At 38.7% G+C, this 12,664-nt stretch overlaps 1 protein-coding gene across 2 annotated transcripts; it reads left to right on the top strand.

Moving 5' to 3' along the window:
* The first annotated feature begins 1,804 nt into the window (after window positions 1-1,804).
* racgap1 (Rac GTPase activating protein 1) lies at window positions 1,805-10,898 on the top strand. Of its 2 annotated transcripts, none has more exons than XM_085344508.1 (16): window positions 1,805-1,889; window positions 1,996-2,198; window positions 2,317-2,459; window positions 2,701-2,770; window positions 3,801-3,854; window positions 3,948-4,025; window positions 4,216-4,333; window positions 4,684-4,826; window positions 5,381-5,545; window positions 5,656-5,751; window positions 7,067-7,265; window positions 7,615-7,720; window positions 9,021-9,153; window positions 10,213-10,340; window positions 10,447-10,560; window positions 10,823-10,898. In XM_085344508.1, exons 1-16 carry the CDS (start codon window positions 1,805-1,807, stop codon window positions 10,896-10,898), a joined length of 1,911 nt encoding a protein of 636 aa, XP_085200634.1. The 2 variants fall into 2 exon arrangements, with proteins under 2 accessions (XP_085200634.1, XP_085200635.1); XM_085344509.1 differs by having other exon boundaries at window positions 10,213-10,348; window positions 10,461-10,560.
* Window positions 10,899-12,664: the final 1,766 nt, after the last annotated feature.

Here is a 12,664-nt window from a genome sequence, read left to right as displayed (position 1 = left end):
GTCCCCCTTTAAAATGCGTAATTATAAAACAATAAAACATGTTGGAGGTGATATAAGCCAGATTAACGTAAAAGCACAGGTAAAGGTTAGTGCTATAATTTAGTAGCGTGACTATTGCCTCTATAAGTAAATTAAAGCGCAGTGAACGCCTATTTTAATATAAGGAGAACCACAATAGGCAAGGACCTTTCTATAGACACATTTAGCCCATCTGTCATGACTTGATTAGCTCATACACAATTATGAATATAATATGGCCAGAGAAGAATAGTATTGCTTTAAAAGTATGATTGGAAAAGTTAAAAGTTAAGGATGTGTGTTTTAGGGGGTCGAACAGAACACATTTATTATGGAAAAAGGGAAACTATTTGCACTCCTGTCGAATAGAAACATACCCATATTATAAGGTGAAGATAGTTATTTTTATAGGTTTATTTAAAAAAATTTCAATAATAAATTATGCATAAAAATTAATAAACACAGTCTAAGCGAAAGCCCTTTGGGACGTTATGCTCTAAAAACATTAAAATATATAATTAATTTCAAGCAAAGCAATAATCAAAAATTGACACGGAAGAGTTTGATATACAGTGTAAAATTCTTAGCTGCCCTGCTGTGATCCTGGTTGTGCAGAAGGGTTCGTCCTGTTAAAAGGGAGTTGTTGTTTTTTTCTTTAAAGTGCTTGCACAAATTGGGCTGCCTGATTTGGGGGATTTTCTCCAGAAAGCTATAGGGTCTTTACTTTACGGTATAAAGCGCCTTGAGGCGACTCTTGTCGCGAACTGGTGCTATATTAAAAACAAAACTTTAACTGAATTATGACCTCTGTTGGACACAAACAGGTTAAGGATGGTAATTATAGTTTTTGGTGTATCCGTGGCCCTGCAGATTCTGGCCATTTTACTTGCTGGCATGAGCAGTATATGTTTTATAGAGTGTCTGTGTTTTGACAGCCGCAGCATAACGGCATTAACAGTCCAAACTCGGAAGTCGTTATTTTTCCACTTACGTGCTCTTGGGAAAAAACACGGGTCTCTATTTTTGAAAGATATGACCGGAAGTATTACTTTTTATTCTCATTTCTTCTTTGTTATAAATTTATTCGCTTATTTGATTGCTAAATATTAAATGTATTATCATTAGGGTTAACACTGGATCAGTTCTACCCATTCTGACGCAAATCTACTCGCTTACCTGTGAAGCGACTGGCCGTTACAGGGGTTTTACTTTGAAAATACAAACACGGAAGTTGCATCTATTTTTTGCGTTCACACCCGAGCCGTCTTCATCTCTCATTGGGTAGCGGTGAAATTTGAAATGCAACCCGCTCAGTGTGGCAGTAGCTGCCGAAGGATGTGGACAAAGGTTCGAAAAACTAACAGCTAAAAAAAAAAAAGGAAACGGAAAAAGAGCAGTGTGGTGGCTAAATATCACCGAAAGGCTTTTTTGTACAACGCCTCTCCAGGTATGTAGGTAACTGTTGCTTTCTGAATTTTGCAAATGGAGGAGATACACCACCTAAACTCAGAGCCATCGTAAACGCCATGTTGTTTAGGCAGTGTGCGGTTAATAGAGCGTTTAGTCTTTCCTGGCGTCAGAAGAAAAGCAAAATAAGCCAGCGTGTTCAACATAACGGCAAACACATATTTGCGTGAGCATACCAATACAGCAAGTTATCTGTTTTGGTTAAAATACTTGCAAAACTGAAAGGCGGCTAGCAAAAAATCTAGATAATCCACGGTATTCTGTGTGGTTGAACTTTAAAATGTAGTTCTTCTCAGAGGGCCTTAAATTGTAAGACACCATGGAGACTGCGGTGCTGAACCTCCAGAGCTTATATGAAAGGATGAGGACGCAAGTTGACCTTCTCAGTGAGAACATTGAACCCAGTGAGTATATCATGGCTACAGGTTCTGTTGTCTTTACCTTCTGTTAATTCACACAGGCACTTCAGGCCCCTATAGACTATACTAATGCTCCCATTTTTCCCCCTAGACTTTATTCAGATGGCACAAAACTTTGATGACTGCCGTCGCAAATGGCTAAAGACTGAGCATGAACTGGGGTCATGCAAAGAGATGCTGAGAAAAACGGAGACTGAGAGGGGAGCCTTGGAGGTCAAACTGAAGCATGCCCGCAACCAGGTAGACGTGGAGATACGGCGCAGACAAAAGGCTGAGGCAGACTGTGAGACACTGGTAGGAAGGATGACTAGACCCTCATTGCCAACCCTTCTTTGTTGTTGGTGTCAATTTAGGCTACAGTGTGATTTCAATTGACTCATTTTTGTGTCGTGCTTGGATTTCTATGATACAGGACCGTCAAATTCAGTTGATCCGGGACCTCTTGACCTGTGAGGGATCCAGTAACAGCATCCAGTTGAGTGCAGAACAGCGCTCAGCTCTGGCTTTCCTGAACACAAACTGTCAGGCAACAACCAACCTTAATACCAGCCGAAGGTAAGTAACTCAAGATGTTTTATGTTAAATTCAAGCTGTTTAATGTAAAGCTCTTATTTCTGATTACTGATTGTTTGATTTTAAGGTACTTTCTCTTACACATGGGTACATCTAAACATTTCAGCCTTTTTACTGAATTACTACTTAGAGTTTTGAATCAGCCATTAAGTTAGGTGGGACACATGTGAGTAAAAGAACAGCATTAGCTGATCTGATGCATATTTTCTGTTGCTCTTGATAGACTGATGACGATAGATGAATCAGGCTCCATCTTGTCAGATATCAGCTATGACAAAACAGATGACTCTCTTGTAAGTATTTCTCTTTTACAAGTTAGAACTTGAATGTATGGGGAAAAAACCCTTTAATTTTGAAACCTTTTTTTTTTTACTTTATTTTTATCACTTTGTTTCAAAGGAGCAGACATAACAGAGCAAAATAAAACAGGTCACAAGGGGTAGGTAATACAATAAAGCACACAGTTACTGTGTACTTTATTGTATTACTGCTTTACTGTGCTATTTTATTGTTTTTTGAACGTTATTTTTATCATTGCGTTTCAAAGAAGCAAACAGATTTCACAAGACAGAGCAGATCAAAACAGGTCACCTGGGGTAATACATGAAGCACACAGTGGCTAGTTAAGTACACGATAGTGATTGTTTTTTGAATTAATCCCAGGGGTCTACCCACGCACCTGTGGAAAATCAACAAAAGAAAATGAATGGAAGTCCAGGCTAGTCCATCAAGTCCTTCCAGACCCCAGATCAAGCCAGATGTTCACGCATGAAAAAATCGATTATGATCAGTGCACAATGTTCAAAACTATGGTTACCACAGGAAGAATTGTCTAATATGATATAGTTATTATATAATTATCAGTCAATCTTCTCCTTATCTCATATATAACAGCCATTTTAATCAATACTTCTGAAATGTATCTCTACAAACTCTTTTCATTTCTTTTACAAGGCCAGCCACATTCTCAAATTTAGTGTCTTCAATTTATGATACTATCTCTGAGCAGTAAGATTGGACTGCTGGACATTTCCAAGATAGTGGTCAGCCAATTTATAATTACATTGTCAGGTCCATGAGAATTCTCTCCACTGGCTACGACTGGAGGTGCTGACATTTATTTCACATATATTTTACCGATCCTCATTTGTTGGTGTTATATTTGCTTCCTTCTCCCATTTAACTTTGAAATATAAGGTGAAGTGTTTCCTGAGAAATTGCATACACTAATACATTGTAGATACCAGATTGTTGTGGATGTTGTCCCTGTCGGTATCAATGAAAATAATTGAAATCTGTTAATGACATGCTCGATCTTGACAGGATTGGGATTCCTCCACTGTGAGGACAGTGCGACTCAAGAAACGAGAAAAAAGGGTGTGTTACTTCTGCTCTTTCAAATTTGAGAAGTGATGACATTGTTTTATATGTAATGGAAACGAGAGTGTTAAAGTTCTGTTTTGATTTTAGCGCTCCTCGAGAAATCATGTTGATGGTCCTCCAGTTGCCTCCAAAAGGTCTCGATCAACAGGAAAAACTTCAGAGATGGTAGGTTATTTATTTAGCTCTGGGTATTGCTTTCATATATCATACATGATCTTAATCATTCATCATTTTTGTTAGCTTTGGCAACCAAATGCTGATGGCAGATTGCAGCCAAGTCTTGCAGCTCATTGCTGTGCCCTGATGTAGTTTGGCTGTATTTGGATATTCTGACTGTTCTTATGTGTTGTGACAGGGAAATGAGGCCATTGTGACAAAGACCACAGTGACTGTTCCTGCAAATGGAGGATCTGTTGAGGCGGTTTCTACCATTGAGACTGTTCCATACTGGACCCGCAGCAGGAGAAAGACTGGTAAGATGTCTGTTATGAGGTAGTATACAGCTAAAATATCTGTGGACGCTGCTTTTATATATGGCTTATCTATGCTGGAGTTATATTCCAGCCTGCTCAAATTATTGTTCTTAGTTTCATCCAGCTAACTTTGTTCTTCAGTAAGTAAAATCATCTACTCGGCTAACAAGATAACAACATGGGGCTCTGTTGGGTTTTAGCAAAAGTAATAACACATAATTTAATGGAAAAACAATGTTGGATGTGTTGGAAAAAAAACTTCATTATGCAGTAGGAGTGATTCAGAACTGCACGATGAAGGTTTGTGCTATTTTACAAGCAGGTATTTATTTTCTATCTCTCCTGTTCAGCTGCTATGGAATGGGACTCTGAATCTGTCAAGTCTGAGGATGTCTTCAAGCAGCCTGCCAACCCTGAGCTAGAGATGAAAGCTGCGCCTAGTACTCCACAAAGCAATGGAGGCGTCCGCCTTCATGAGTTTGTCTCCAAAACTGTAAGAATGACATTAATGCGAAAGAACAGCACTGACTGAATGTAACTAGAAACGCACATTTTCCTTTCAGATCAAAGGAGTGTTCTCTTTATCTCCAAATTAAATATGTTTTGCCATTAGACAGCAATAGCTGAAAAAGTAAAAGGGATATTTACTTATATATTTTAAGAATTGAATATGTTAAATTATTTATTTTTTTATTGACTTAATTTAGTGTTGCTATAGCAAGGGTGCACAATTAATTTCCCCAAGGGGCCACATGAGAGACTGGGGCTATTGTGGTGACCTCCACTAACATGCTTGTGAAAAGATAAAATTAATATTGAACAGAATTGAGTTCAGCTTATTGGTACCCCCCTCAACAATAGTCCCAGTTTCTCTTGCGGCCCCATGGGAAATAAATTACCCAGCCCTGCGCTTCAAAAAAAATGTTGGCATCCATATTGACAGTGTTGTTTGCTCATTTGTATCGCTATTAAACAAAGTGTCTCTGCTTCTTTAGCTGCATATATATGGTAGATAACTTCACAGTCTCCTGTGGAATGTCTTTATAGGTCATTAAGCCTGAATCCTGTGTGCCCTGCGGAAAGAGGATCAAGTTTGGCAAGATTTCACTGAAGTGCAGGGACTGCAGGGTGGTCTCGCACCCCGAGTGTCGTGAGCGCTGCCCTCTACCATGCATCCCCAACCTGGGTGGCACACCAGTCAAAATTGGGGAGGTATGTAATACAATTTTTACTCTTCATGTGCAGGTGGATCCACTGAAATTTAATCACAGTTCTGGCTGCTTAACCCATATCCTGTCTTTGTTTTTGTTTTGTTTTTTCAGGGTGTTCTCGCAGACTACGTCCCAGACACATCACCCATGATCCCTCCCATTGTGGTCCACTGTATCAGTGAGATCGAGCAAAGGGGACTGCATGAAGTGAGTGCTATTTCACTGTCCTAATATTATGCAGAAATGTGAAGAACAGTAAAGCCTCAAGCCCCAGTAGTTATTTTTAATGTCTTCCCCTTAAGCTGAGACAGAGCTGTAACTAAGATTTTACAATCTGTTACTGGGAGCTTAAGTTTGTAATTGGGCTATGGAAAGGCTCCAGATCTGCTGATTGCTGTTTGACTTTGATGCCATCTCTTCTTTCTGGGTTGTTTATTTAGCACTTGTCTTACTTGCCTTTTTTGTGCATAACTCAATTTCATGTGAAAATTGTTGAGTTTTCCTACCCGAGTTTCTTGCCTTTTCTGTTCTTATTAGATATCCTTTATCTTAACAAGATGAGTTGTGGACTCATCAAACCCTCTTATTTGCAGAAATTTTGCTAAAATTAATGTTGAAATGGAGCTAAAGTCTGACTGACTGACAGATCTGCTGATGCAAGCTGATTAAGCTGTTTTGTTATTGTTCTCATTTAAATGCATTATTATTATTATTATTATCATTATTATTATTATTATTATTATTGCTTGTAGCTACTCTGTGTGATTTAATGTGCTATTCTTTGCTATTTATCAGTAAATATTTAGTTGAACCATTTCTATGAAAGGGTGAAAGAGGAAGGCAGAAAATTAAGGGAATCAGAGCTAGCAAATGTCCTGGGGATGTTGTCTTTTGGATATTGGATTTTTTTTTATTCGCATAGTACTAAATCACAGCAATAACAGAGTTAAGACACTTTATATTGAAAGATAAAGACCCTACAATAATAGAGAGAAATCCCCAACAATTGGACATTGCCTTATAAATAAGCACTTGGCAACAGTGGGATGAAAAACTCCCTTTTAACAGGATGAAACCTCAGGCAGAATCATGGATTGGGAGGGGCATCCATCTGACACGAGCAGTTGGGAGTGATGGGGGAAGACAGGATAACTAAGGGAGAGTTCAATCACCTGATCCAGCCCAAACTATCAGCTCTATCAAAAAAAAATTAAGCCTAATTCAGACTGGAAGCTTTTCCATAGAAGAGGGGCCTGGAAGGCTTTTCCTCCCAGCGCGAGGAACCATAAGAGCCTACAGTATAAGAGTGAAGTGCTCTGTTGGGCTTATATGGTAGTATGAGGTGTCTAAGATAAGATGGGGCCTTAATATTCCAGACCTCTTGTTTCTGGATTTTAGTACCTTGCTGCAGAGGTTCCCCTTCATATCAAACAGTACGTTACAGATAACAGCTACAGTAATTTTCCATAGAAACAATATCAGTATAATTCAGATAAAAAAAAATGTTTTTCCCCTTACTCAGGCTGGACTGTACCGTCTTTCTGGTGCTGAGCGCACTGTGAAGGAGCTGAAGGAAAAGTTTCTCCGTAGCAAAACTGTTCCTGTGCTCAGTAAGGTGGATGATATCCATGCCGTCACTGGCCTCCTCAAGGACTTTTTGAGGAACCTTAAGGAGCCTCTTCTCACCTTCCGCCTCAACCGTTCCTTCATGGACGCAGCTGGTAAGAGTGTGTTTACTAGTCTAGGGTTTTGGCACAAAGCAATGTCTATTTGAAATAACTGCAGTGTTGAAAGTTAAGCAATTTATCCAACACATGATTAAATACAGGTTTCATAAGTGCTTTTGCTTTACATTTGTGATTTGTTTTGATGAGCGATGAAAACCTCTGGTGGGAATTTGCCTGGAACAAAAACAAAGGATCGATCTCTAAGTCTGTTAGCATTTTTAGTGTTTGTTTTCTACTGTAGTCAGATGCATTTTCCTTCTAGCCGCTAATAAATCCACAGAAGTCACAACACCCTATTTCTTGGTCTGTACTGAAAAAATGTGTTTTCCTTGTTTTCCCACAGAGATTTCAGATGACGACAACAGCATAGCTCTGATGTACCAAACCATTGGTGACCTGCCACAGCCCAACAGAGACACGCTGGCTTTCGTAATCCTTCACCTTCAGAGGTTTGCACCTACTCTTCTCTCACCGCATAAGTCATATATACATCATGTAAAAGAAAGAAAGTTTATTCTCTCTAAAAAGAACATAGCAGCGCAGTTTTGGTTTGCGAAGTTGCATCTTAACATCATCTGTCTTTATGGCAGATGAGACCAAAGTTTTTGGCCATGATGCACGGCATCACATTTGGTGAAACCCAAACAGCACAAATTATGTCAGCACAAATACATCATGAAGCACTGTGGGTGATGTCTGATGATTTAGACTCGTTTTGGACACCTTGCCAGCATGGAGTGGAGCATAAACTCCTCTTTATACCAAAGTTATTCCAGAGTCAAATGTTATGCATTCTGCCCCACAGCTAAAGCTTGGGCCAAATTGATTAATACAACAACAAAAAAAAAAAATCTAAAACTGAATGGCTGAAAAAGAAGAATCAAAGTGTTGCAATGGGCCAGTCAAAGTCCAGATTTGAACCAAAATGAAATGGTGTGGCATGACGTTGAGAGCTGCGGATAAATGAATGCCCCACAAACCTCAATGAACTGAAGCAGCACTGTAAGAAGTTGGCCAGAATTCCTCCACAATAGTGTGAGAGCCTGATAAAAGTTATTACTTCTAAGTTATTGCTGTTAAAAGTGATTCTACAAGATATTGAATTATGGAGTATACTTAGTATTTCACAGGCTTTCAGAGTCCTGTGGTAAATTTCCTTTTCAAGCGACTGTATTTGTGCTTTGGTAGATACATTTTAACTCTAGTCTCTTTGTACCTCACCTTTATAGAATATCGATATGCATTCTCTAATTCTAATATCGGTCGAGCTACGTCTAGGAAAAAAAGTGCAGAATTGCATAAACAACCTGAACTTTTTACTTTATATTTATTTCTGCTGTTAAACTTAAAATGAACTTTTTTTTAAAGGATGCTCTTGTTTTTACTTTTTATTATATTTATTCAAAAACCGGTGGATGCTCATTTTTTAAAATGTTTCAAATCAGCACATGTACTATTGTACCTGTGAGCCAAAAGCGCTGTTTGAGTTTTCTAAACTAAGTCAAAAGGCTTAAAGGCAGAGAGGGGCTGCTCCAAGGACTGTATACTATAAATGATTATTTTAAGCAGTGAATGATGCAAAACAACTTTCTGCAGGCACCAAATTAACATTTTGGAGCTGGACATGGGCATTATAGGCCCTCTTTAAAATATCAGTGTAATCTCTCGGGAGTTATTTTCATATATATATTTCATATGTCGTTGATTATACATCAGCTGGTCAGTACTGAATCTAATCAATTCTTTCAGAGTTGCTGACAGTTTGGACACCAAGATGGACATCAGTAACCTGTCCCGAGTTTTTGGTCCAACAATTGTGGGACACGCAGTTCCCAATCCTGACCCTATGACAATCCTACAGGATACCAAACGACAGCCTAAGGTAAGCTTGGAAGATGAGACGCAGCTCTTGCATACCTGTCCTAGTGTGCACTTGTTGAGCGCCTGCTGCAAAAATAAACTAAAGAAGAGCAGCGGATGCCTCTCTTTAAGGTGTAGTTGCACACACTTTACAACTGCACAGTTTCCTTTGCCTTAAACTGAAGCAATCTTAAATGCTGAGAACAGCTCTTCATCTTTTTCAATTACTCTTGGATTATTTATAACTGATTCTCTGACAAAAGTGACCATAATAAACCAAGTCTGTGGCAAACACAATTGGCTCATTTTAATGTGTTCGCTGCAGGCATCAACAAAACGTGTAATTTGCCCAGGGGTAGCCAGACTTCTTGCAGCTGTTCCCTTCATTACACTTGTGGTTAGTCTCCTTCCACATTTGCTGGTTGAATACCTTTAATGTGAAATACCAAGTTGATGAAATCACAAATTTATCTCAATGACACAAAATGACATGCAGGTTTCCTGTGAATCCCTGTGAGCTGTTATTATATAGAGATGTACCCCCACAATGTAAAGATTGTTTAATAGTTAGTGCTGGAAAAGAATGCATAAATAATTTTTAAGATGTCTTAAATCTCACAGATTATAAATGCATTATACTTTCACTAGAATTTGCAGCAAAAGCTGCCATTTCTTAAACATTTACTTCTAATATTTATAACATATTAAAGTGTTTGTTTGTTTGTTTGTTTGTTTTTTTAAAAAAATCTTAATTCTGATGCATTTTGCTATTTATCAGGATGACAGTGTCTGGCAACAGATTTAATATACATTATGTGGAATGGCTAAATCTAGGAGACTGAGCACACACAACAGCTGGAGGCCACAAAAAATCTTACAGTGTAATATTGCACAGAAGAAGAGCATAACACCATTATTTTTTTTTTCTATTTTTTCTTTTTTTTCTTTTCTTTTTTTAGTAACTCCCCTCAATCTTGCTTAAGGCAAACCTAACTAGCGTAGCACGGGCGGAAGTGGATTAGGCAATACTCTGAAATAACCCTGATCTTTTTCCATTTTTTACTAATCCCTTTCTGTTCAGGTTGTGGAGCGTCTGTTGGCTCTGCCAGTGGATTTCTGGGCCCAGTTTGTGATGGCAGCAGAACACGAGCAGCCGAACTTGGAGCATTTGATCATTGAAAATGCAAACTGCTACGCCACCCCTGAGAGAGCTGGAGGTTTGTTAAAACTTTTTGTTATTGCCGTATGAGTGTGGGCGCAGTCGTTTCAACAGCCTGACATTTCATGGGAGGCTGAGATTGTAATTGTTAACTGTTTGTGATATTTCAGTGAGCATACTGGGACCTCTGACCACTCCGGAGTACCAGCTCAATAAAACCCCCTCCTCCAGCTCTCTGTCTCAGCGCATGAAGTCCTCTCTGACACCCAGGTAATCACATGAGCACAGTCCTCCCGGCCCTGCTGGCATTATAATCAATGATCTCATGATTAATTGAGAAGATAAAGCTACAAAGTGTTTTCTCTCCTAATTTACATAAATGCTGACTTCTTCTGACTTTCATATAACTTAATCTACTGTGTAATATCTCATTATCATTCATCAGCTCTGTTTTATTGACTATAGCTCCTAATTAATAATTCCATCATGTTTTTTAAAAAAAAAATTTTTTTATGTATGCTGTTTGTTGCAGATTTGGGTCAAAGAGCAAATCGGCAGTGGGATTTTCTCGCCAAGGAAAGTTCTTTTCTTCTCCGCTCCTCAAATAATATCAAAGCAGCTGCATTTAATCCTTTATTCTTACTGCAATAACAGCGACTAGTTTGTTTTATGAATAACATTTAATTGCATCTATAAACACCTCCAATGTAGTCTTCCTCTGCATTCTTAAAAATTCTGTTTCTGAATGTTAGTTTTTATTGTTTTGTTTTTTTTGTTTTGTTTTTAACATTTGTAAAATGGGAATTTTTTTTTTAAAACAACTAGTTTTTTCTGTCTGTGCACACTTGTGTCTTTAGGACTGTTGCTCCTAATAAATGTCCAGTGTGGCATTCTCATTTCAGATGACAACACACGAAAATGCACTGTCTATTCACTCTTAGATAAGTGTGCTCATAGATGAAAATATGTACTGTATATGAACAGTTTTATTGTGACCCGCTTCTAAATGTAATTGTTTCCCTTTAATAGTTTTTCAGCTCATGTGTCACTCAGAAGTTGAGAAACTTATTTTTTTTATTATTATTTTTTTGGTATTTCATTCTAGGTTGTAGTTGATTGTGTGGCTGATGTTTGTATTTCATTTGTTTTTATTTTAATTTGAATTGTCCCACAGTATTTTGTTTAGTGAATATAATTTAGAAGTGTGCATACCTTTTTCCTTCTTGTTTAATAACAAACTGTAGTAATAAGAACTCAACTTTCAACCAGATCTACTTGGTCATCGTCTACAAGCTTCACTAGGTGTGGATCGTTTTAGTAAATGTCAATGATCTCATTGTCATTGAAAGGCAACAAAGCTTTTACCAGGAGTTTTGGTCACTGGTTTGTGCTGCAGGCTGTAGCCTCTGCTGCACCAGACCCTCTGGTGTTTATTGATCTGTGTAATATTTGTACTGTGAGAGGTTGCTTATAAGCAGTCCTGCACAAAAGGCAATTACAGTGGGCTATTAGCCTGTTGAATTACTGGGGCATTATTTGATAAACTATAATCACGCAGTTTGAACAAAAATACACTATCTGAATTTCATATAAAATACATTTACAAAAATGTCTCCTGTCCTGTGACTGTTTTGTGTAGCTTCTTTACATTTTGAAAATTAATCAGTAAATGAGGGTGCAATCCCATTTAGTCTACTTTAATATCATTATGTGGGATCATCCTGAAGGGATGGCTAAAGCTGGTTGAGTATGTGATCCATATTCTCGAAAGCCACTGGAGAGGCTTGTGCTCACATCGTTAGGATGATTAGGTGTACTAAGAGCCAATTTATTTATTTTTTAAATTTTGTATTGGTGGCACGGTGGTTAGCACTGTTGCCTCACAGCAAGAAGGTCCTGAGTTCAATTCCACCGTCAGGCCGGGGTCTTTCTGTGTGGAGTTTGCATGTTCTCCCCGTGTTTGCGTGGGTTCTCTCCGGGTACTCCGGCTTCCTCCCACCGTCCAAAGACATGCAGCTTGTGGGGATAGGTTAATTGGATAATCCAAATTGTCACTAGGTGTGAATGTGAGTGTGAATGGTTGTCTGTCCCTGTGTGTTAGCCCTGCGACAGACTGGCGACCTGTCCAAGGTGTACCCTGCCTCTCGCCCTATGACAGCTGGGATAGGCTCCAGCGCCCCCCGCGACCCTGAAAAGGATAAGCGGAAGTGAATGGATGGATGGATGGAATTTTGTATTGTTGCAACCAATAATATTGCTAATGTGAGGACTCCATATTTGGATTTTAAGTCTTAAGAGAAACATCGGGAAACCTCAAGAAAAATTCTAACTCCTGTAACTGATACCACCTCCTGGTATTTCCACTTTGATGCCC

The sequence above is a fragment of the Diplotaxodon limnothrissa genome, linkage group LG20, assembly GCF_057381915.1.
Source record: "Diplotaxodon limnothrissa isolate DT_005_m linkage group LG20, D_limnothrissa_male_GT1.1, whole genome shotgun sequence".
Taxonomy (NCBI): domain Eukaryota; kingdom Metazoa; phylum Chordata; class Actinopteri; order Cichliformes; family Cichlidae; genus Diplotaxodon; species Diplotaxodon limnothrissa.
Note: the sequence above shows the minus strand (reverse complement) of the source record. Positions and strands in the feature narration are given on the sequence as shown.

Excerpts from the sequence above, each read along its gene's own strand:
- racgap1 (XM_085344508.1), top strand. The coding sequence starts at position 1,805 with ATGGAGACTGCGGTGCTGAACCTCCAGAGCTTATATGAAAGGATGAGG. Across the intron at positions 2,199-2,316 it reads AGGCAGACTGTGAGACACTG|GACCGTCAAATTCAGTTGAT; the intron begins GTAGGAAGGATG and ends TCTATGATACAG. Across the intron at positions 2,460-2,700 it reads AACCTTAATACCAGCCGAAG|ACTGATGACGATAGATGAAT; the intron begins GTAAGTAACTCA and ends TGCTCTTGATAG.